Source organism: Oryzias melastigma, linkage group LG12 (assembly GCF_002922805.2).
Source record: "Oryzias melastigma strain HK-1 linkage group LG12, ASM292280v2, whole genome shotgun sequence".
Lineage (NCBI taxonomy): Eukaryota > Metazoa > Chordata > Actinopteri > Beloniformes > Adrianichthyidae > Oryzias > Oryzias melastigma.
The window spans coordinates 2,452,298-2,478,050 of record NC_050523.1 but is presented as its reverse complement, the minus strand read 5'-3'; the positions used below and the strand labels follow the sequence as shown (position 1 = coordinate 2,478,050).

The following is a 25,753-nucleotide window of genomic DNA, read 5'->3' as shown; positions in this document are numbered from 1 at the left end:
TATAAAGATCCAAATTGCATTTGGGAATATTTCTTTGTTAAAAATGCTATGAATCGGGAGCTGACGATAAATTACATCTAAAAAAGATTATGTTTGTGATGTAGAAAATACACTGGGCGGGGCCACAAGCTCCTTGCTCCGCCCCATTCGGATGCAGACGAATAGATCCATGAACGTCTTTGTTTTCCTCATCTGAGCTGGAATCTGGATCAGAACTGTAGGATGGATAACTCTGATATGGTTGCCATTTTTGTTTAAAGATAACTTAAAGATGACTGTCAAATAAACTCCTGCCGCTCTGCAGAAACTATGTTCTAGAAAACGACGAGGGTCCGCTGACTAAGTACCATCCATCCATCATTCATGATAAATAAAACAAGACAAGAAAATACTAAAATTTGATTCTGTTAAAGACCAAACAGAAACATTTTTATTTTACAATTTGCGTCAAGGAAACCTTTAAATGACATAAATTGTAGTAGTTTCAGCAGAAATAAGGATTTTTCTTGAACAAAAGAATAACAAAGAAAACAAAAGTGATTACAGACGTTTAAAAAAACAAAATAAACGTTTCAGATTCTCCATGTTCCATCATGTCTGATGAACATGTGGACTTTTCCTCCTCAGATCGTTTCTGGGACTTTAAGTGAGGATGCTGGCCTGCGCATGCGCAGAAGCCCTCTCCTCCTGACAGTGACCTCAGCCTCCGCAGCGCCTGGACCGGACTGGACCGAACCGGGAGCGCCACACGCCCAGCGATGGCGGCGGTTTTCGGGAGGATTTACGTGGGGATTTACGTGGAGATCAAGCGAAGTGACGGTACGTGTCCGGCCCGGCCCGGCCCGCATCCGGCTGGTTCCGAGCGCCGCTAACGTCCCCGCAGCTTTTGCTAGCAGAATGAACGTGGAAACGGACCCCCCCCCTTCCCGAGCCGCCTCACAGCCCCGACTCGGAGGTTCCGATCCGACTCGGTCCTGTGGGTCACGGTCGGAGACTGGGGCGGGCCCGTCCACCTGCAGCCGGAACCGGCTTCAGAGCCGGTTCTGCTGCTGCAGAGGGTCTGACAGAACCGGGCCTCCATCCTCTGACTGCATCACCAGCCACGCCCTTCCGGATCCCCTCCTGTCAATCATCCCCCCGAGGTTCTCCTCCGGTTCTGACCCGGCTTCTCCATCCTCCGCAGGGCGGATCCACCAGGCCATGGTCACCTCCCTGCACGAGGACAACGACAGCGTGACGGTGGAGTGGATCGAGAACGGGGACACCAAAGGGAAGGAGGTACGGCAGCTCCACCTGCTGCAGGAGGCGGGTGTGGGCGGGGCTTGTCTCCCTCTGGTCTGAAAGTTTGCAGCACAAAGTTCTGGTTCTCCTCTGAGAAGGTTCCTGCTCTGCTGTGTGTCCTGAACTCCAGATCGACCTGGAGAGTGTCTTCGCTCTCAATCCGGATTTAGCTCCTGAAGAGGAGATTCCTCAGAGTCCAGAACCTCCTCTTCCTCCCTCCAGCGTGTCAAAGATCAGCAAAGTCCCGAAGGTCTGCCCCCCAGGAGCCACAGCTCCTCCCCATCTGATACCCACAGTCTTACTGAAGCAGAGTTCCAGACCTGCAGTTATTTTACAATCTCCATTTATGACTGTACATGAGAACTGGACAGAGCGACTCCTCCTTCCTGGTGCTCCAAACAGGAAGTAGTTCCAAGAAGCCAAAATCCCATAAACTTCTATAGAGAAATAAACTGTAATATTTGCTACATCTTCTTGATAATTCTATTTTTTTTCATATATTTTTCTGTAATTCAAATTATTCAAGTTACAAACTGACCAATCAGATGCCTCAATAAAAGTAGGCGGAGCCTGCTGGCCCCACGTCCAACACATTTGACAGATTCTATCTAGCAAACTTTTAAGTTGTAGGGGTGTGGCCTTCCAACAGCTCGCTTCTGATTGAGTGGTTGCCATGGAAACGAGAACTCAGATCGATTTGGACCAATCACAGTTCACTAAAGACCTCTGGTTCCAACATGGTGGCGCCCGTATTGCGAAAAAAAAGCGATTGAATTTACTTCATTTGGTTGGATCCGGACACACTCACTCGGTCCAGTTCTCATATACAGTCAATGCTTTTTTTGTTAAATTATACACTTTTTTATTTAAATTATTGTTTTTTGTTTGTATGTTGTTTAAAGATTTAATTCTCTCAAATTTCTGCCCCTCAGGCCAAACGGGCCACTGCCATCCCGAAGCCTGAAAGCGCTCCCCGGGAGAACAGAGGTGAGTTTAATCTCAGGTGAACTCTCACTCGTACCTGTACAGGTGAGAAGTTCTTGTAAACCCATCACTAAGTTTGTTTTCTCAAATGAGTCGCCTTAAGAGGCAGGTGAGGAGGCTCACCTGGTCCTGAGGAAGCTAGAGCTTCATCACAACAGGTGAACACAGGTTGTCTCCAGGTAAAAAATGTTCTCACCTGTACAGAGTACACAGGTGACCCAACATGAAATATCAAGGTCGTAGACCGTTTAGTCCAAGAAAAAGTCCAACGTTTTTAAAATCTGGTTAAAAACAACATCATCATGATCAAAAGACGATTTGAAAATAGATCAAAAGACGATCAGAATGGAACTTAAAAGAGAAATCCAATAAAATTCCTGTTTGTTTTTCTTTGGTTTTGGTTCCTGCTCAGTCATAGTTAATTTCACTGTAAGCTTCAATAAATCTCTGAGTTAATGGAGAAATCTGGGTCTAAAAAAGTGTTTTTCTCTCAGCTGCAGCAGTGGGAACCACCAGAGCCCGTCCCAGCCAGCACAGCCAGCCCGCGGAGCCCCCACCCCCCTCCATCGCCCCTCCGTCTGCAGCCAATCAGCAGCTGCAGCAGCAGAACGGTACGTGCATGCAGCACAACGGTTAGCACTTGCACCTCCAGCTGAACAGTATGTGCATGTAGCAGAATGTTACGCGCATGCAGCCGCTGTAGAATGGTATGTGCCTGCAAATGCAGAACGCTATGCGCATACATCAGCAGGCTATGCGGATACATCAGAACCCTATGCGCATACATCAGAACCCTATGCGCATACATCAGAACGCTATGTGCATACATCAGCAGGCTATGAACATACATCAGAACCCTATGCGCATACATCAGAAAGTTATGCGCATACATCAGAAAGTTATGCGCATACATCAGAACGCTATGCGGATACATCAGCAGGCTATGCGCATACATCAGCAGGCTATGTGCATACATCAGAACGCTATGCGCATACATCAGAACCCTATGCGCATATATCAGAACCCTATGCGCATACATCAGAACGCTATGCGCATACATCAGCAGGCTATGCGCATACATCAGAACCCTATGCGCATACATCAGAACCCTATGTGCATACATCAGAACCCTATGCGCATACATCAGAACGCTATGCGCATACATCAGAACCCTATGCGCATACATCAGAACCCTATTCGCATACATCAGAACCCTATGTGCATACATCAGAACGCTATGCGCATACATCAGAACGCTATGCGCATACATCAGAACCCTATGCGCATACATCAGAACGCTATGCGCATACATCAGAACGCTATGCGCATACATCAGAACGCTATGCGCATACATCAGCAGGCTATGCGCAAGCAGCTGCAGCAGAGTGGTATTCACATGCAGCCTCTGCGCTGTACCTCCCCTTCTGGATGCACTTCCAGTCCTTGTGCTGCAGCGGTGACCTCATCTCCCACACAGCTGTGAGCTGCAGAGTCAAAGCCTTTTTCACCGCCTTGGTCCTCCAGCTCAGACCAGAACAGCTGACTGGTCACAAATCAACAGTGAAACATGTGAAGCAGCAGCTGGACAATCAGATTCTGTTTGCAGAGCTGCAGCTTCTCTCCCAGAACATTCAAACAATCTGCTGAATGTTTCTGTTCACAGCAGGTTGAGTTTCTTCTGCAGCGAGTTGATGATCCAGTCAATGAAGTTCGATCCAACTTTATGTTTTTTGTCAAGTTCTGTATAAAATGATGCTTCCAAATATCACAGATATAATAGATAATCTTCTCATGTTGGAGGGAAGGAAAATCCTTTTTCCATCCGACCCTCACTAACGTGGACCGTGGTGGTTCTGATTCTGTGCAGCTCGCAGGAAGTCCAACTGCGTGAAGGAGGTGGAGAAGCTGCAGGAGAAACGGGAGAAGAGACGTCTGCAGCAGCAGGAGCTGAGAGAGAAGAGAGCCCAGGTGAGGAGCAAACCCAGGAACTGGTTCTGTAGATGCAGCCGCTCCTCTACGGTCCTCCACGGACCCGGACGGCCCAAAAACCCGCAGAACCCGAGTAGGGTTAGGCTAGATCTGCCTAGCAGATCTGCTGATTTCTTCTTGTTCTCCTGCAGGAAGTGGACGTAAACTTACCCAACTATGAGATCATGTGCATGATCCGAGACTTCAGAGCCAGTCTGGACTACAGACCTCTGACCTCAAACGACCTGGTGAGTTTCAGCGAGCAGGAACTGAACGGAGGCGGAGTCACGTCAAAGCAGCTGACTGATGATCTTCATGGTTGATGTTTCAGATCGAGGAGCACAGGATCTGTGTGTGCGTCCGTGCACGGCCGCTGAACAAAAAAGGTAAGAGCAGCTTCTCTGCAGGTCAAACTATTGACTGTATATGAGAACTGGACAGAGCGAGTGTGACATCATCATGTTTAACTTCCGGGTACAACCACATGAAGTCAATTTATTTCCATGTTGGAACCAACATTGTCTGTAAGCAGCTATTTTTTAATTTATATTTAAAAAAATGTCAATCAAATATTTGAACGTTTGATGTAAGGGCCAGCAGGCTCCACCTACTTTCATTGAGTCATCTGATTGGTCGGTTTATAACTTGAACTACAGAAAAAAATATGAAAAAAAAAAAACAAGAGGATTATTAGGAAAAAAAGTATCTGATGAAGAATGGTTATTCTTCTATACTTAGGCTTTCACTGAAGGCTTTGCAGGCCCTGACAGTACGACACTGGACAAACAGCTGTTTATTTCTTTATAGAAGTCCATTGGATTCTGGCTTCTTGGAGCCAGCAGGTACTTCCTGTTTGGAACGCCAAAGAGTGGGAGGAGTCACTCAGTCCAGTTCTCATATACAGTCAATTGTTTTTACCTAGAAAACAAAGTATTCGCACATTTTAGACTCTTTTCTGATCTCTTCTCTGCACTAAAATACATTTTCTCTTGAAAATAAATACATAAATGTCCTTCCGAAGATTCTTTATTATTATTATTTTTTCATTTTTAACTTTAATATATTTTTTAATTATTATTCATGCTTCAAATAATGTAAACAAATTTCAAAAGCCATAAATGCAAAAAAAATAATGTTCTTCAAGAGCCACAAAGATCTTTAAAAAAATGTACGTCAGCTTAAAGAGAATGAAAAACAGGATAATAGATTTGAATAAAAAATTAAATTAAAAACAGTTTTAAACTTTAAATGGTAAACCGGACAGAAATATGGAAAATTTGAAGAGAAAAAAATAAAACAACTGAAAACTGTATAATATGAAATACGTAACAATATATACAAAGTCACCATAACCTGTATAACCTGGTGTCATCACCCAATGGCTTCAAAATGAGGATAAACTCTGATCGGAAACTGTGAATTAAAGTTTTAAAAAGAGAGAAATGCTAAAACAAAAATGTAAAAATTAACATTATTTTAATTTTGTAACAGTTTTAGGTTGAAAGCTTTTTTTGATCAAGTTTCAGTATCTTTTTCTAATTAATAATATACATTTGTTCAAAATGAAAATGATCTATTTTCAGTATTTCAGTTAAGTTTACAATCTAAACTGTTTTTAAAATGTCTTCTTCTTTTTATTTGATCCTGATTTGATTTCATACAAATCCTTCCAGTGTGGCTCCTTCATGCTTCATGTCTGCACACAGATGGAGCTTCATTCTTATTATAATCCAGATTCTAACGGATTATCTGATCCAAACCTCTCACGGTCGACAGCTTCGGCTGAAAAACTGAACCTGAAGTTGTCACTAAAGTGACTGAGACAACAGGAGCTTCTCTCTCCAGAAATCTCCGTGAAGGATCTGGACGTGATCACCATTCCCAGCAAAGACGTGGTCATGGTCCACGAGCCCAAGCAGAAGGTGGACCTGACCCGCTTCCTGGAGAACCAGACCTTCCGCTTCGACTACGCTTTCGACGAGAACTCCACCAACGAAATGGTTTACAGGTATCCCCTCCCGCCTCCGCCCCCGCTGCCCCCCAGCGGCGCTGACAGACGCTCTGCCGCAGGTTCACGGCTCAGCCGCTGGTCGAGACCATCTTCGAGAGGGGGATGGCGACCTGCTTCGCGTACGGGCAGACGGGAAGCGGGAAAACTCACGTGAGTGGAGCGTCAGACGCAGCAGAGGTTGGTGTTTGTGCTTCACGCTGTTCCTCGTCTCCTTCAGACGATGGGAGGAGACTTCTCTGGGAAGAACCAGGACTGCTCCAAAGGCATCTACGCGCTGTCAGGTGAGAGTTTTACCCCGACCCGGTTTCTGCTCAAACCGGCTGACGTCATCCCCTCTGTTCCTGCAGCCAGAGACGTCTTCCTCATGCTGAAGAAGCCGGTTTATAAAAAAATGGAGCTGCAAGTCTATGCCACGTTCTTTGAGATCTACAGCGGAAAGGTTGGCGTCTGCGGCGGGTTCTGCTCGGCCCGGTTTGAAGCCGTTTCGCCTGCAGACTCTCTGCTTCTGTCTGCAGGTGTTCGACCTGCTGAACCACAAGGCAAAGCTGCGCGTCCTGGAGGACGGGAAGCAGCAGGTGCAGGTGGTGGGGCTGCAGGAGAGGGAGGTGAAGTGCACGGAGGACGTCCTCAAACTCATCGAGATGGGAAACAGCTGCAGGTGAACGCGCAGCGCCGCCGCCGCTGCCGGCGTCCGGCGGGCCGCTGAGGCTACAACCGCTGTGCTTTACGCTCCGCAGGACGTCGGGTCAGACGTCCGCCAACGCTCACTCGTCTCGGAGCCACGCCGTTTTCCAGATCATCCTGCGGCGGCGGGGGAAGATGCACGGGAAGTTTTCCCTCATCGACCTGGCGGGGAACGAGAGGGGCGCCGACACGTCCAGCGCCGACCGGCAGACCCGGCTGGAGGGAGCCGAAATCAACAAGAGTCTGCTGGCGCTGAAGGTCGGTTTGACTTCAGAACCGATTCTTCTGAACCGTCCTGGATGGAGGAGAGTCTCTCAGATGTTTACCTGGAGGTTCATGTTTGAGATGATCTGATCTTTAGTCCAGATCAGACAGATCCTGATTATTAAGAAGCTTCAGCTTCATGTTCTGCACTCACTATTATCATCCGCTTCTCTTTTTAGTGAAAAGAATACAAAATATTATTTAAATTATCGTGTTAATCAACAAGGCTGCAGTAAAACACAGAATAAAAGTCCTTAACAGCTTCAAAAGTGATTCAAATTACTTGAGTTTTTATTCTTAAAAAGTATATTATAGCTACAAATGATTTAGAAAATCTGGTCCTGATAAAAGTACAAACGCTGCGTTTTCTTTCTGCAGGAATGCATCCGAGCTCTGGGCAGAAACAAACCTCACACTCCGTTCAGAGCCAGCAAGTTAACTCAGGTGCTGCGGGACTCGTTCATAGGAGAAAACTCCAGAACGTGTATGGTAAGAAGAGGACATCCTCGCTAAGACGGCCTACAAACGTCTCCGCTAAACCGAGTGCTTCCTCTCCACAGATCGCAACCATCTCTCCTGGAATGGCGTCCTGTGAAAACACGCTGAACACGCTCAGATACGCCAACAGGTAAAGAACAGCCAACAAACCCACACAGTCCAGGTAAAACCACGGCCCCGCCTTCCATGCATTCTCGGGTTCCAAATGCTGCAGTTCCTCAAACGACCACTAGAGGCTGATTTCAGAACTTCACCAGATCCAATGTTTAAAAGTCAGTTTTTACACCAGAAATGATTAGAAGTCTGAACTTTTTAGGAGCAGCAGAACAAGAACCTTCTTTATGCTTAGCTAAAGTCTTCATAACTGCCCTTGAGGGTGGATACCGGCGTCTGTGGAGAGAAAATGGTCAGACTTGTACGAGGAGGTCAAGTGGCTCAAATAAATGTAGACCGCCCAATGAACCAATGAAATGTTCATGCACAGTTTATTCTACGGTCATGCTGCGCGCAACCGGTCATAGTGAAGACTTATACACAACGTTCGGTGAAGTAGGTGAGATACATTTGACTAAAGCTACATTCACACCATCTGGGGCGGGAGTGTCAAACTCAATCACACAAGGGGCCAAAATCTAAAACACATTTTAGCTCGAACAGGATAAACATTTATTGAACACTCTAAGACGACATTTTAAAAACTTTTTAACATAATTATGAACTAGATATATAGCATTACCTACGATAATGCTAGTGTGAATGCTGCAAGCTGAATTAATCCACTGAAAACACTGAAGCTGATAGATGAAAACACTGAAGCTGATAGCTGAAAACGCTGAAGCTGATAGCTGAAAACGCTGAAGCTGATAGCTGAAAACGCTGAAGCTGATAGCTGAAAACGCTGAAGTTGATAGCTGAAAACACTGAAGTTGATAGCTGAAAACACTGAAGCTGATGGATGAAAACACTGAAGCTGATAGCTGAAAACACTGAAGCTGATAGATGAAAACGCTGAAGCTGATAGCTAAAAAAACTGAAGCTGATAGATGAAAACGCTGAAGCTAATGGCTAAAAACGGTGAAACTAACAGCCAAATAAAACATGATCTAATTGCCAAATTAGCCTAAAAAAAAATTTAGGTTAGCCAAACCAGCTAGCATGTAGCTGAAATATCAGCTAAACTCCAAAATAGTCTAAAAAATCTTAGTAAATGAAAAAATAATCCAAAAAACAAGCAGAATACCAATTTTTTTAAAACTTTGAAACTGTAACTTTTTAACATAATTATAAATAATAAAAAAAACAGGAATATTATTCCAGAATAAATCAACTTAAACCTTAAATAACTTTCAACATTTTAGTCTCCATAAAAATATATTTTGTCAAAATTATACAAGTTAGAAATGAGCCCAAGATAACATCGGGTCATTAATAACAATAAAATAAAATGATCTGGAGGGCCGGATAGAATTACCTGGAGGGCCGGATCCGGCCCCTGGGCCTCGACTTTGACACATGAGATCTAAAGTAACTCGTGTTCAGTTAAAAGTGTAAGTAAACGCACATCAGGCTTCCGCATTCAAAACTCTCATTATCGCGTCGCTACGCAAGTTTCTACATCCGTTTTTAGGCTCCACGTACACGGAGCGCACGTTGCACACTAAACCTGCTTGTCCAGTGTGAACACTATGGGCTTAACTCGGATCAAGGCGGTGTTAAACACGTTCTTGAATGCCCTAAAAGTGTCGTTAGCTAAAAGTTAGCTAAGGGTAACCAAATGCTAAATCAACTTTTTTATCTGTTGACCTCGATAAATGAGGCTTTAAAAGTGCTGTCTGTTGGTCCTTGACACATTTTTGACAATTTAAAATAAACTTCCTGAAATTTGTGTCTAAAACCATTTATGTGCTGCCCCCTATAGGTTGTAATGAGATATTACAGTTGAATTTTGAACGTTTTGAACATAGATATTAGATACTAGATACTTTCTGAACTTTTGTTTTTGTTTTTCTTCCTCGTCTGTGTCTCTGCAGAGTGAAGGAGTTCGGGATAAGCCCCTCTGACATCCCCTTCTCGCAGAGCGGCGGCGGGGGAGGCCGATCCGAGCTGTCCCCGACTTACAAGTACGACCGCAAACTGCTAATCCTGTTTTCACTTGTTCTGAGGCTCATTCATTCCACAGAAGTCTGAACATTTTTTTCATTTTCACTCTGAATGAGACGTTACAGATGGGGGCGGAGTCTTCCTCATTTAGGAATCCTTTGCTCCTCTTTCGTAAACCTCAACATTCATCATTCAACAAGGGTTCTCTACCACTAAATTCAATCAATGCCAGATTTTTTTGAAGAGTTGAAAGAGCATTAAACCCAGATGAACTTTTAATAAAAAGGATGATGTGAAAGCTAGAAAACTTGTTGAAAGTAAAACAGAGAAAGTGTTTTTTTGACAGAAGAACTGGGTTCTCTCCAAACATTTATCAGAATTTCCCACCAACGTTTCTAATTCATCCCAAACCAGATCCGTGTGGTTCAGGTCTGGTGGTAGCTGTTTGTTCAGGGAAACTCGGTCCCGTACCATCACACTTCCTCCTCCATCAGACACATTGGTTCACCCTCCTGATTCTGTTGATAAACCAAAGATCTCAAACTTTGGTTGATGGGTTCATGACCTCCTTCAGACTGGCTTACAGTTACCTTGGTGAAGCTGTTGTCATGGAAACAACCCAGCATGCAGCAGAAATTGGTTCAGATCTCTTCCTGTCAACAGTTTCTGATGCTAAAAGAGACTTTTCTCACAGACATTTTGCTGCAGTTTCTCTGAGACAAAGAAAATGTAATTGCTAAAAATGCTAGCATTACAATCAGCATCATTATTTGTGTCAGAAAAGCACATGGTGTAAATAGGGGCGGAGTCTTTGGATGATAAGAAAACGTTTTAATGAGGGTGAGCAAGGGCATAAAACGTAGTTTAAAATCACAAGAGCGAGGCAGATAAACGAGAAAACAGGAAAAGGACAAAAAACGGAGCTGCCAACTTTTGCTCAGAATGTCTGCTAGCAAAACAAGACTTCGCAAAATACTAGCAGCTGGTGATTGTCTTAATTCTGGATGAGCTGATGGCGATCAGCTGTGCTGGAAGGAAGTCTGGGAGGTGGCTGATGGGATATGTAGTGAGGCAGTGGAGGTCAAAACTTTTCATGACACTAAAATTGCTCTTTATGCTAACATTACTAAAAGGGCTAGCACTGCTATCAGCATCATCCATCTCCAAAAAATGCATCGCTAAGAATGCTTACTATGCTAACTATGCTAACCTTCGGCTCTAGCGAAATGAAGCCAATTCAGTCGCCATTTTTTCCGCAATATGGATGTCGCCATGTTGGAGCCAGACGACAGTGATTGGTCCGAGTCAGTGTTTCTATGGCAACTACTGTGGCCAATCAGAAGTGAGCTTGTTTGAAGTCCACACCCCTTCCACTGAAACAGACTTGGAGGAATCTGTCACCAAAAGGTTTGCTTTTTTTGGCTTCTTGGAGCCACTTCCTGTTTGGAACATGAGGGGGGAGGAGTCACTCAGTCCAGTTCTCTATACATAGTAGTATTTTATATTTTTTCAAACCTCTGGCAGTTTACAGATGAGTTAATTTTTAACCATTTTAATCTTTTCTCTTTGATCTAAAAACAAATCTTGGATGATTGCAGCGATCTGAAGTTATAATCTTTCAATACGAAGCGTCTCCAGAGCAGGAAAGATTGATGGATTACCTTTCTCGCCATTTCCATCAGGATGAAGGAGCTCTCTGTGGATCCCGCGGCGGCGCTGGACTTCCACCAGGGAGGACACATCACCCAGCTGGAGGTTCTGGAGGCCCAGTGGGGCGTGGGCAGCTCGCCGCAGAGAGACGACCTGAAGCTGCTCTGCGAACAGAACGTAAGTCCTGGTAGATGAGGAGAGGGAGGCGGAGCTTCACGCTGCTCCTCTGGAATCAGAGTCACGACTCGAGCTCCTCTGTTTCAGGAGGAGGAGGTTTCCCCACAGCTCTTCACCTTCCATGAAGCCGTGTCTCAGCTGGTGGAGATGGAGGAGCAGATGCTGGAGGACCACAGAGCCGTTTTCCAGGTGCAGAAACAAAAACGAAGCCTCTAAATGATGATTTTTTAATCCATTATGGAGGGTTTTCTGAACTAGGAGTTTGAGAGAACAGGAGGAGCCTTCTTCTACACCTCTGTGCAGAACTATTTCAGACACAGATGAGCTTTTCCTGCCTGTTTCAGGTCATGATCTCAAACTAAATTAGATCCAATCTTCATTTAAATCTGTTCACATTTTTTGTATTTGGATCATGTTTCTGCTAAAGAACCCAAATACTTCAGAGGTTCATTCTCCCTAAAGGTGCATTCACGCCCAACAAATTCTCTGGTCGTCACCTGTCAAAAAATGTGTTCCAGAGCTTGAGGAGGAGCTACCAGCTAATGTTTTTAGGATGATCGCTATAAGGAAATGTGTCTGTGGATATCTCACTTAGAATGTCTGAAGACACAGATGATGTTGAAAAATCAGGGTTATTGTGAAGAATTCTACAAAAACATAATTAATCATGTCTCCATGTTTGGGTTTATGTTATTAAAAGACTTTGCTGCTACAGGGGGCTGTGTCTGTATGACAGCTGCTTCCACTGTGTTTCTGTGTCTCTGTGGTTGAGCTTGAAGGCTCGCGGTCTCGTATTAATCAGAGGGGAAAATAATCATAGGAGACCTTTTTCCTTTTTCTTAATGTCTCGATGAGGCCTGAGCCGGCAGCCTCTGCTCTCCGTCTGCCAGCATATCGAGCGAGTGATCTCCGCCGCAGGAGTCCAGAGTGAATCCCACCTTCGCCCCAAAGTAGCCGGATGAGCTCTGCAAATCTGTGGCTCCAACGAATTAAAGAAAAAGATGAAACTTATGGACAAAAACGTTCGCTTTAGACTAGTATTCTACCTGAATCACTGAGAACGTGTCCTAGGCTGAGTTCCTGATTGGCAGATTCGACACGGCGACCTGTCAAACTTCAGATATTAAAATTTTGGCCACGCCTCCCAGTTTTACGCCTTGTCGCTCAAATCAAGCTGCTGGCAGACCTCCGCACCCGTCGCAGGACTTCAGATCGCCTCATGTCTCGTCTGTTCAATTAACTTAACATTGAAACTGTCCGCCTCCGCCGCATGAATCATGTTTGAGGAGAATGAACCTTAAAGCTACGTTCACATCGGTTTCCAATGAAAAGTCTACGTAAATGTGCATATTTTGGGGGAAAACGCTCAAGTTTTTAAGTCCGTTTTTGGGCTCTACATACAAAACCTGCAACCAGTGACCTGAAAGCTTACGCAGTGACATGTGGATGGTGTCCATTTCAATTCCAGGAAGTACCAACCGTCGGAAAATCATCATGGAGGAGAAATAATACCTGTGGTTTGTGCCCGAATGACAAATTCTTTCATATATTGGAGTAGAGCTGTGAAACAAAAAGATTCACCAGATTTGAACCACTTTGACATTTCACACCAAACCTCCAAACTGTGATTAATCCGCTAGTATCGGGTAGTGACCATCCAGTGTGAACACCGTTTGCTAGAAGCACGTTCAAGAATAATCGCTTGGCGTGTTCTTGATGCATTAGAGCTCTTTACAAGAACTCACGGCTTTTGCTTCTGTTCATTTTTATTAGAAGTTGAGCAGATTCTGGAACTGCAAAGACACCTCAAACCATCACACTACCTCCACCGTGTCTGACTGTTGCTCTGATCTCTCACTATTAGACTCCTGATGTAGCACAACTCAATCCTTCCAGAACGTTCCTCTTCTGTTTGATCAGATTATTAGTTCAGACGTTTTGTGGATCATCCAGACGTTTCTTTGTGTTCTTGTTTGTGTCTTTTCTCTCCATGAATCCATTTTTGTGTCTAAACTCTCTTTCTGACTGTTGGATCTTGAACTCTGACCCGAACGGAGTCCTGTGAGGTCTGACATTCTTTCACGACCTCCTGGATGAGTCCTCGTCGAGTCATTTTAATGACTTGGGAAGATCTCCAACTGCTCTGGGTTCTTCTATTGAGTTTTGACAAGAGAGTTTCCTATGAAAGGATTTGGACAAAATTCTAACAATAATAATAGACAGAAGCAACAGGGTTTTGTTTTAATGCAGGTGACTTTATAATGTCTTTAAACTGAGATCCTTCAGAGTGACAGATTTTACCTGTAGAGCTCAGTATGACAGAGCTGCATCTGTTCCCTCCAGGAGTCCATCCGCTGGCTGGAGGACGAGAAGGTGCTTTTAGAAATGACGGAGGAGGTCGACTACGACGTGGAATCCTACGCAACTCAGCTGGAGCAGATTCTGGATCAGAAGATCGACATTCTCATTGAGCTGAGAGGTAAAAATCCCACTTTTTCACTGAGAGAGTCACAACCGTCCCTAAAAAGAGGTTTAGTCATTTATGTCATAAAACCCATACGGAAAGTTCTGAAGATTTAAAGGAAAAACACTCAGTAGTGCAGAGGAATTAAGTTTTTAATACATAAAAAAACATTTTTAAACAAATTAATTCATTTAAATTAAATTTAGCAGTCAGTTTTCATATTAGTTACCCCAAATAATGCAGTTTACATTCTTTAAAAAGTGTACTTAAGCTATATGCATAGACTGTTCATGGAAACTGGACTGAGTGACTCCTCCCCCTGGTGTTCCAAACAGGAAGTACTTTCAAATCCTATAGACTTCTACAGAGAAATAAACAAATATTACTGTCAGTTTATTGGTCAGTATAAACATTCTTGCTCTGACACTTTTTTCATATTTTAAGGCCTTAAAACATCTGTAAGTCTAATTATTTATGCAGTTTTTTGAGCCATAATTCAAAGTATTATGCATTTCTCAATTGACAATTCAATTTGCAAATTAATCATGCAATGTGAAAATGCATTTTGCAATTTACAATTCAGTATGACAATTTTAAAAATAAAATATTGAATAAAAACTAAATCAATTGCATTGTCAATTGTCAAAGTTTTTGATGTCATAATTCAAATGACAATGCATTTTACAATTTACAATTCAGTATTTAAAAATTACATTGCTTTAAATTCATTTTAAAGGAAATTAAAATCTATTGCATTGTAAAACTCTAATAAACTTGCATAACAGCGCCCCCCAGTGTAATGCATTCTCATTTGCATAGGATGCCGCTTTTTCTCTGCCAAAATCAGGGTGGGGCCTACCACCTCTCTATATTTGCTAAATCCCGCCTCCACTTCCTTTGGTCTACCAATTCAAATATTTTCAAATTTCATGATAAATTTGTAAATTAAATTGTCAATTGAGAAATGCATATAACTTTGAATTGTGGCTCAAAAAAACGTCCATAATATATTGCTGAAATATCCAGATTTTAATGTAATTCAGACACATGCTGACGACTTTTCTTCAAACGGTAAAAACAATGTCATCGATTTGCTGAAGTAAAATCCTAATATTAAGATTTTACAAAGACTAATTGTGAATTCACTGATGAAAACTTTGATGATTTATAAAATTTACATTAAGATGCATTAAAACATTTTCAAATGCAAAGCATTGTGGGCTATATTCACCCGATGGACAGAGATTTCTGGGAAACCCTGATAATTGACAAATGTTGTAAATGTTGTAAATAGCTCCATGCAGACTCTTGCTCTCCAATGACGGCAGATTTTCTCTCTTTCAGATAAAGTCAAATCTTTCCGCTGCGCCCTCCAGGAAGAGGAACAAGCCAGCAAACAGATAACGCCCAAAAGGCCGCGAGCGCTATAGAAGAGGCCAGGCGTCCCCGCTCCTGACTCGGCTGCGTTCAAAGCTGCTGGGATTTTACCACCGATTACCCATCATCCCCCTGTGGAACCAAAGAGCCGACCGCCGTCGCTCTTCCATCCTGCATCTACGTGGTTTTGCGTGTTCAGTCACAAGTGCTTCAATTAAAAACAAAAGACAACAAAAAAACTTGAAATGAATTTTTTTAAAGATTTCGTCATTTTCACTGATTTTATAAACGGTCGTTGCAGTTATGTGCAATATTCAGAGGACTGTTTCCTGCTCTTTGCTGGAGAGGGAAGGGTCCGGAACAGAAGAAAACGTGTCTGTTTGTGTTGATAGTGAATGAATAAAGTTTGACTGAGACGAACCCGACAGGAATCCCGGAGCGAACGGCTCTGCCAGGTTTCCAAGTAACATTTATGAAAATGTTTTACATCTGCCAAATAAATAAATAAATAAACTCAGTGTGGGTGTTGTTATTTAACCTTTGAGGATGTCATCCTAACATGTGGGCGGAGTCAGTTTAATGGAAAACAAACAGCTCATATTAACCAATAAAAACAAGTTTAATTTAAACTTAAATGTTTAAAAAGAAAGAAGTCAAAAGCAGAAGAAAGAGGGAAACGTTTAGATGAAAGTGAAATGTTATAAAATAATCTGTTTCTGTTCCGAGGCTTCAGGCAACAAACATGAACACATTTGAATTTTATGTACATTTTATTCAATAAGGAGAGAACAGTGGACAACAGAACTGTTTTATTGTTAAGTATGGAGCTCTAGTTGACCGACGACATGCAACAGATGGTTTATTATTACCTAAATGAGCTGAAGCTTCATGCAGATGACTTCAGGAAAAATATCCTGTTATATTTCAAAGGTTTGTAAAATCGTCCAGATTGAAAAATAGGTTTCAGGAAGTCCTAGAAAAGGTTTAGCAGTTTGTAACGATCCAGCAGAGATCAACAGAGATGAGGAATAAATGCAAAGTGGATGGAACCCGTCTGTAGTTTGTTGTATTGATGGAACCCACCTGTAGTTTGGATGGAACTCGCCTGTAGTTTATGTTTTTGTAGATGGAATGACATGCAGTTTGTTGTATTAGATGGCACCCTCTGGTAGTTTGTGTTGCGATGGAACCTGTCTGTAGTTTGTGGCTTTGTGGATGGAACCACCTGTAGTTTGTTGTAGTGGATGTAGCTCACGTGTAGCTTGTTGTATTGGATGGAACCCGTCTGTAGTTTGCTGTATTGAACGGAACCACCTGTACTTTGTATTGTGATGGAACCTGCCTGTAGTTTGTGGTTTTGTGGATGGAACCACCTGTAGTTTGTTGTAGTGGATGTAACCCACTTGTACTTTGCTGTACTGGATGGAACCCGCTTGTAGTTTGCGTTGTGATGGAACCTGGCTGTAGTTTGTGGTTTTCTGAATGGAACCACCTGTAGTTTGTTGTATTGGATGGAACCTGCTGGTAGTTTGTATTGTAATGGAACCCATCTGTAGTTTTGTGGATGGAACCACCTGTAGTTTGTGGTTTTGTAGATATAACCTTTGTAGTTTGTTGGATGAAACCCATACATAGTTAGTTGTGGTGGATGGAACCTGATTATAGTTTATGTTTTTATGGATTGAACTTTTCTGTAGTTTGTAGTTTTGTTGATGGAACCACATGTAGTTTGTTTTAGTGGATGCAACCTGCTTCCAGCTTGTGTTTTTATGAATTGAACTCATCTGAAGTTTGTGGTTTTGTGGATGGAACATGTTTGTAGTTTGTGTTGTGTTGGATATAGCATGTCTGTAGTTTGTTGTAGAGGATGGAACCTGCTTTTAGTTTGTGGTTTTGTAGATGGAACCAACTGTTGTTTTTTGCATTGGATGGAACCTGCTGGTAGTTTGTATTGTGATGGAACCTGTCTGTTTGTGGTTTTCTGAATGGAACCACCTGTAGTTTGTTGTATTGAATGGAACCTGTTGGTAGTTTTTGTTCTAATGGAACCCATCTGTAGTTTTGTGGATGGAACCACCTGTAGTTTGTAGTTTTGTTGATATAACCTTTGTAGTTTGTTGGATGAAACCCATCCATAGTTTGTTGTAGTGGATGGAACCTGATTATAGTTTGTGTTTTTATGGATTGAACTTTTCTGTAGTTTGTAGTTTTGTTGATGGAACCACCTGTAGTTTGTTTTAGTGGATGGAACCTGCTTTTAGTTTGTGGTTTTGTAGATGGAACAGCCTGTAGTTTGTGGTTTTGTAGATGGAACAGCCTGTAGTTTGTAGTTTTGTGGATGGAACAGCCTGTAGTTTGTGGTTTTGTGGATGGAACCTGCTTTTAGTTTGTGGTTTTGTAGATGGAACAGCCTGTAGTTTGTGGTTTTGTAGATGGAGCAGCCTGTAGTTTGTGGTTTTGTGGATGGAACAGCCTGTAGTTTGTGGTTTTGTGGATGGAACAGCCTGTAGTTTGTGGTTTTGTAGATGGAACAGCCTGTAGTTTGTGGTTTTGTGGATGGAACAGCCTGTAGTTTGTGGTTTTGTAGATGGAACAGCCTGTAGTTTGTGGTTTTGTGGATGGAACAGCCTGTAGTTTGTGGTTTTGTAGATGGAACAGCCTGTAGTTTGTGGTTTTGTGGATGGAACAGCCTGTAGTTTGTGGTTTTGTAGATGGAACAGCCTGTAGTTTGTGGTTTTGTGGATGGAACAGCCTGTAGTTTGTGGTTTTGTAGATGGAACAGCCTGTAGTTTGTGGTTTTGTGGATGGAACAGCCTGTAGTTTGTGGTTTTGTAGATGGAACAGCCTGTAGTTTGTGGTTTTGTGGATGGAACAGCCTGTAGTTTGTGGTTTTGTAGATGGAACAGCCTGTAGTTTGTGGTTTTGTGGATGGAACAGCCTGTAGTTTGTGGTTTTGTAGATGGAACAGCCTGTAGTTTGTGGTTTTGTGGATGGAACAGCCTGTAGTTTGTGGTTTTGTAGATGGAACAGCCTGTAGTTTGTGGTTTTGTGGATGGAACAGCCTGTAGTTTGTGGTTTTGTAGATGGAACAGCCTGTAGTTTGTGGTTTTGTGGATGGAACAGCCTGTAGTTTGTGGTTTTGTAGATGGAACAGCCTGTAGTTTGTGGTTTTGTGGATGGAACAGCCTGTAGTTTGTGGTTTTGTAGATGGAGCAGCCTGTAGTTTGTGGTGGGGATGGTGGAGTCCTGATGGGACTTTAATGGTGTTTAACTGTCTTCATGGCAGCCAAAGTGACAAATGAAATGCTACATATCTCACATATATTTCACCTGAAATTTCCAGAATAACACAATTTCTGTGTAAATAAATAAGTCCTACATACACATCTCTAGAGTATGTACAGTGCGGTGACACATCCACAGCTCTCGGACAGTCTCAGATTTGTGGATGGACATTCAAAAGTCTGGAGTAAAACATTTCCTAATCCCGTCCGTTTGTGTTTTTGGATCCACGAGGCTTTCTCCGCTCTCCAGTAAAGGGCTGATGCACTTCTGAAGGTTTTCACACCCGACTTCTGAACCAAACACCAACATGCGGATGTTTCTCTGGACCATCTGAAGCTCCTCGTGCTTTGAGTTCCTCCATGTTCTCCACCCAACAGTTTCAAAACTTCAAAGTCCTTCATTATCATCTCGGCTTTGAGAGAGATCACCACAGAGACACGTTTCTCCGTGTGGTCGTTTCCGCCAACAAGCAGTTCTTCAACATCAAAGACTGTACATTCACGGAAATGTGTAGATCTGATTTGGCATTGTTGTTACTGCAGATAAACTAAAACATGTACCAACTGAAAATAACATTTTTTAGACCTGAAACATCATCTTTAAATACATTTACTTATTAGAAAAATCTCTTTTCTGTTTCTTCATTCATCAAAAGGCTAAAAATCGAAGTATTACTAAACTAAAGAAAATGTTGTTGATACGTGTAGTTATTCCTTTCGAACAGAAACTCGGTGAAAAGCATTGTGGGAACTCTGCAGAGTTCCAGTAGAAGTATAACAGAAAAGCTTAGCTTGTGTTCATGAGGGTTCACAGTATCAGAACCAGAAATGTCCTCATCTGTATCGACAGTTTGGCACAATCAGAGAACGGATATCATTGGTGAAAGTAAAACACAGTTTACCCTGAAAAATGAAAAGCTACGCTACAGGGGTGTTCTACCAACGCCAAGATCGATGGAAATCATGGTACAAGTCCACTGTGTACTAGTGCAAACAATAATGAGGTTACACAGTTGATTACCTACAGCATTAGAGAAGGATTTGGCTGCTGCGGGTGACTGAAACCACCAAATAAAAAACATCTCAGTCCGAGCACAGACATGAGATAAGGATTTGTGGATTTTCAGAATAAAAGAAAAGGTTGACTTAATTTAAGTTTTGTCTTCTGTGCATATGTTTTCACTCATCTCCTTTTCCCACATTCTCCTAAGCAGGGATGCAGGAATCGTTCCCAGACACTTCAGGTAGAGGGCGGGGTTTACCTGGACAGGTATCACAGGGCCACAAACACACCTAAGATTCCGTTAAGAGTCACTAATCAACCTATGAGTGGTATTTGCTGTAAATGAGAACTGGACTGAGTGACCCCGCCCCCCTGGCGGTCCAAACAGGAAGTACCCGTTGGCTCCAAGAAGTCTACAGTCATTCTATTGCTCAGAATGACAATTCTTGATCTGATACATCTTATCTTCTTGAACTGCGGAAAAATGTTTTTAAAAAATGAGAAAATGTAACTGACCAATCAGAAGCCTCAATAAAAGTAGGTGGTCTCAAGTCAAACGTTGGAAGTTGCCAGGCAGGGAGCAGAGCAGGGTTTTAGTTGGTGTGGTGCTGGTTTGTTTTGTTCTCCTTTTTGTCCTCAGCAATCTTAGACTGCTGGGTTTTGTTATGTTAGTTTGGGGTTGGACCTTAGTAGTCTTAGGTTGAGGGTTTTGTTTATTTGTTTTCTTTTGGTAGTATTGGTTAGGCAGCTCTTAGCAGGGAGCCGCTAGCTCTGACGGTCGACATAGCCGGGTCAGCAGTCTCCATTACTTATTTTATGTTTGGCTCAAGGTTCCAACTCCCTTTTGGTTTTTCCTTTTGAACCAGCACTCTAATTATATTTTGTTCTTTCATTTCAGGACACAGGGTTTCATTTATCTAATAAACTGTATTCCTTCTGTTTTTTATTGGTGTCCAGTTTTCGTTATTGAGCCCTTTTGGTATTCACCCCCTAGACCTGTCCTAGGTCTACCCAGAGGGGACGTAACAGAAGTGCATGATTGGTAGTGATGGTAGTCCTTCAACAAGCTCACTCCTGATTGGTGAAAGTGGTTTCTATAGAAACTCGGATCACTCGGTCCAGTTCTCATATCAGTCAATGGGGGAGACACGTACAAACTACACATTAAGGACCCAACCAGGATAGGAACCAGTACTGTCAGACTGTTGAGTGACAGTACAAACCACGACAACACCAGTTAAAGTGTTGGATAAACTCTGATTTAAATTTACATTTTTCTTTGAGTGGAGACTGAAACACGAAATAGAAATCTGCATGAACCTGTAGTTCGGCATCTTGACCCAATGAGACATCCTTTACCAGTAATCCAAACTATTCAGTTCAAGATACAACCAGTCGAAGAGGTTCAAGCCCTACGAGAATGAAATTTCAGCGTAAACTGGGTCCAACGTTGGCTTCCATACTGACTGGACAGTAGTGAAACATCTCAACGGGTAGGGGTCCATGAGGAGTCCTTACCACACGTCTGAACCCTACAGTAGATCCTCTCCCATATGACCGAACGCCTCTCTATGATTCTAATGAAAAATCTGGCCAGTCAAAACTGGAGTCAGATTTATTCATTGATAAACACTCATTAGGTGGAATCGTAGACTTGTTGGTAGACCCAAACTCATGAGGTCGCATACTCTTGTCTTTCTAAAGTCTAGAACCCAACAGGTTCTCTCCCAGAGACTGGACAGCAGAATTTGGTGACAATCCATCCTTGATCAACCAAAGCATCTTTGAGAAGCTCAATGATAACTAACTGTATCAATCACTCCACAGTTAAAGGATCCGACCCTACACAACCAGAGACTCAACCCCGCTCACACTCAATGGAAACTATGAACCGAAGACTTCAAGCTTCATGTTCATCTTATCTAAATGAAGCAAAGTGGTTCTGTCTAGTTCCAGAGTTCTACACCTGCAACTCATTGACTTCTTCTCTTTGGTAAAGTATCACAGCATAGTGAAACCGCTGTGAAGGTTTACACACTCCTCAGTCACCTGAATAAACTCTGATGCTACGTTCACACCGGGCTCCAAAACGTGCGTTCAAGCGACCGCTTCCAACAAAAAGTCCATGTAAACGCTTTTATATAAAAGTTTCAGGCTTCTGCGTTCAAAACTGTCGCGCTCACGATGCAAGTTTTTTAAGACATACAAAACATGAACTTTCGTTAAAAGTTAAACCGACTGATCAATCAGGGACTCAGATTTGGTAGTGACCAGTGGGTATCACCCTTTTTAGCTTACGGAAGCAGCAACCGCTGGAAAATAGATCATGGAGGAGAGATTAATCATTTGGTTTGTGCTTGTCTGGAATTCTACGACACCAAAGCCTCGTTTCCACTGAGAGGTCCGGGACGGTACGTAAGTAGTGGTACGGTAAGGTCCAGTTAATTCTGGTGAGTGTTTCCACTTTGTTTTCATGGCCCGTGCGTGGTGCAGACCGGTAGCGTGCCGCTAGCTCACCCTGTATCACACCGTCACCAAAAATGGCGAGGAACGTTTGCAGTTCCACCTCCATCCAGGCCTTAATGTTGTTTGCAGACGTTTTCAATCTAGACTCATGACCAGAAGAGTAACCATGAACCGCAAAAACCCAAATGCTTACAAACGTTGGAAACATTAGCTTAAATGAGCGCTATATCGGTGCTACATCACTTTCTGCCAATCAACGGTTGGCTGCAGCGGCTCGTCCCGACCATTCCGTTTCACTTATCAATGGACCTACAACCAATATGGCCCCTAAAAGAACAGTTTGGTGCCGTTTAATGGGTCAATTTTACAATGGAAACGCTCAAAATACCTAACTGGACCGGACCAGACCGCTCAGTGGAACTGAGGTAGGGCTGGGTTTATAAAATTGATTTGAATCGATCAATAACCGATTCATGAAAATAGAAATCGATTTAGCACATAAACCTGAAGTCTGCTAGCTTTATGCTAACGTTTAATGGGATTTCCCATAGGATGGCTAATGCTAATGCTCCTAAAACGAGGCTCGAATCTTTCAATTATCGGAACAGAGCTTTGATTGAGCTAAAAGTGCGTTCAACAAGGCCATCTTTTGACGAGCATCACACGCCCGGCGTGTATGTAGCATGAGAAGTTCTAACATTATGATCCATAAGAACAAAAAAACCCCTAAACGGCTTAAGAAACGAGACCGGAACAGCAGCAGCCACATCCTTACGGAGTGAGGACGGCCTCACAGCAGATGTTTTTGTGCAAGTTGTGTTTTTGGATCAGCGATGAGGGGTGTCGTGTTCCTACATTCCTTTGCATGGAATTATACAGTTTAGCAGACAAAAGCAGCTAAATTATGATGTGAGAAAGAGGCACCGACCCCCCTTCCACCCCCCCAGCCCACATTCAGCTGTAACAGGACAAACACAGTCTTTGCAACGTTCCAGCTGAGCGGTTTGGGCTCCTCCTTCGGTTCTTCGGAGATCCGCCCGCTCCAGTTCTGCATGCAGTGAGCCCCAAAAATCCAGGAAAACGAGTGTCTCCCGGCAGCAGCACATGTGGGAAACGAAACGCCACCAACAGGTGGATCAGAGGTATTGCAAGCAGATTAACATATAAAGGGATTGTTGCTGTGGACTGTACAGTTGTTGCTTCAATGGTGCATGCCCTGTTGTTCTGCTTTTTCATTCCTTCTCTGATAGTAATGTCTTGTTGGATATTAAGGCTGTGATTGGCCCAGAGGCCACCATGAAAGTAAAAAAGACCCAGACGGGCTGGAATAAGAACTCCAACCCTTCAGACGAGTAGAATCCAGAACCTGCTGTGAGTCCCATTTTCTCTGATTGGTTAAAGGAACAGTTCATCCAAGTAGCTTTACTTTTAAATTTGAAGTTTAGGACCTGGTGGATTGAATAATGATTTATGTTTTTCAGAAATATTATTTCTCCATCGTCTTAAACACAGAGGAAAAGTGGAGATTGTATCTGGAGTCGACAGATGTTCAGTTCATTGTCATTTAATCCTAATTTCAACCATGTTGGATTATGTTTGACTGGATTCTGATCCAACAAAAGATTTGTCTCAAAAATAAATTGGATTATATGCAATAATCCTGATTACATAATAATTTTTGAATTATTTAGTTGTGTTTTTATTGTTTCAGGGTCGTTAAATGCAGGCGGCTGGCTCCTATTGAATTTCCTTTGAGATAAATTAAGATTTTATCTATTAACGTCGGGTAAAAATACTCTAAAATACTAATGAAGTTTTTACTAATGAAAATTATGTCTTTAACAAGTTCTTAATGAATTTTTCTCATGATGAGGGACATTTGTAAAGTATATTAAGCTTAAAATTTGTTTCTGAATACTTCTTCATTTAAATTGTTGTGAATTTGGAGCAGTTGAAAAAATACAGTTTGAAAAAGATCGTTTTTCGGATGACAAAAGTACAATGGGCGGGGCCACAAGCTCCCTGCTCCGCCCCATTCTGATGCATCCACCTGCAGACAAACAGATCCATGAACGTCTTTGTTTTCCTCGTCTGAGCTGGAACTGTACGGCGGTAGCTATTCACTATTTTTGTTGGACCGTTAATATTAAGTCAGAGATGTGAGGGCTGTAAGATAGTGGGAGTGTAAACAGAGGATAAGGGGGTGGAGTTGTTCTGTGACAACAGTCCCGCCCACAACTCAGAGGCAAATTTTGGATAAACTTTGACCAAAAATAGAAAAATCCTAAATAAAAAAACTCTTTGAAAATAGATCAAAAGATGATTAAGTGATTAAGCAAAATGCAGATAATGTCTGTTTATATGTTTAATTAAAATAATCAAAAACTATTATTTACAAAAAAAAAAAATTGCTTTTAAATTAAAATCAGTCTTAAAAGTCTTAAAAACTAAACCCTTCTGTGGATTTTTGTCTTTTACTTTTGGACTCCTATCATTTTTAAACTTTTTTTGTTACCATTTTCAGTTAAAACATCCCAACAATTGTTTCTGTGTTTGTCTGTTTGTGGACGTAAAAAGCCTAATTTTTTGTCTAATTTTTCCTTTGATCTCTTTTTTTTGGTGGTTCCTTAGTTAAGTTGGATGAACTGACCTTTGACCTCCAGGACTTCAGCTCTTTTACATCCGGACTCTTTCTGGCTGCGAGTCTCTAGTCGGTCCTGAGTCCATGACTGCAGATGGATGGACGCTGCTCACTGAGGGGAAGGTGGGGGTTCTGTTACTCTAAATACATTTAAGGCTTACAATAATTCAGTTCTCTCCACTTTTAAATATTATAGTAATGCGTCCTATAAAAGTATTACTGTAAAATAGTCATGCTACACGGATGTTTTGTTCTCTATAACCGACTTGCTCCTCCTGAATCAGATTCATAAATAAGCCACAGACAGCAGCAGATCCGGGTGGCCTAAACCCCTCCTGGATCCGGTCCGGAGTTCAGAGCGGTTCAGTCTCGTTTGGAGCCCAGTAACCCTCCGCTGCCCTCCTTGGTGCTCCCGCTGCGGCCCCAGCACCCCGCCGCGATACTCATACTCCTTTGGGTTGCTGCCGCGATGCCTCGGTCCCGCTCCCCTTCGCACTGGCTCAGCGTGCGCTCAGTCCGGCCCGGCTGGTGGGCGGAGCCGGAGCCCGACCCTCCGGGCTGCTGAGAGGAGATGGTGCGAAAGATGTGGTTGCGTTTTCGCAGGAACTCTCCTCCGGCCGCACCCAAAGCGAAGCTGCCTTTGCGGAGGACCATGCGGGCGCTCCCGGGCTTGGAGGGCCGAGACCTCTGGTTGTACTCCAGCTGGGCAAGGTGGTTAGCGTAGCCGTCGGGAATGAACTGGAACAAACGGGATTGGATCGGGGTCACAAACATTTTCAAATAGCATTGATGTCTATTCCTAAAACTCATCCGGAAGACGCTGAATTTAAATCTAGCAAACATGTTCTTGAGGTTTAGGAACTGCAAATGTGATAAGAAATCAAACATTTCCTGCAGCATT

The 25,753-nt window shown here is 42.8% G+C and overlaps 2 protein-coding genes across 5 annotated transcripts in view; one reads left to right on the top strand and one right to left on the bottom strand.

Moving 5' to 3' along the window:
* Positions 1-349: 349 nt before the first annotated feature.
* On the top strand, positions 350-15,975 carry LOC112136164 (kinesin-like protein KIF2A). The gene is made up of 21 exons (XM_024257761.2): positions 350-819; positions 1,184-1,278; positions 1,412-1,531; positions 2,214-2,268; positions 2,760-2,876; positions 4,133-4,233; positions 4,386-4,481; positions 4,565-4,619; positions 6,079-6,241; positions 6,304-6,394; positions 6,462-6,525; positions 6,592-6,683; positions 6,760-6,902; positions 6,982-7,186; positions 7,571-7,681; positions 7,753-7,820; positions 9,721-9,810; positions 11,473-11,617; positions 11,705-11,806; positions 13,961-14,096; positions 15,426-15,975. Exons 1-21 carry the CDS (start codon positions 759-761, stop codon positions 15,509-15,511), a joined length of 2,196 nt encoding a protein of 731 aa, XP_024113529.1. The 5' UTR covers positions 350-758; the 3' UTR covers positions 15,512-15,975.
* Positions 15,976-18,681: 2,706 nt separating this feature from the next.
* LOC112136162 (membrane-associated phosphatidylinositol transfer protein 2) overlaps positions 18,682-25,753 on the bottom strand; it is a 71,410-nt gene continuing 64,338 nt past the window's right edge. For all 4 annotated transcript variants that reach the window (XM_024257757.2, XM_024257760.2, XM_024257759.2 and 1 more), the window contains one exon: positions 18,682-25,590. In XM_024257757.2, the coding sequence (XP_024113525.1) occupies positions 25,216-25,590 (375 nt within the window). In that variant the 3' untranslated portion in view covers positions 18,682-25,215. The remainder of the gene's footprint in view (positions 25,591-25,753) is intronic.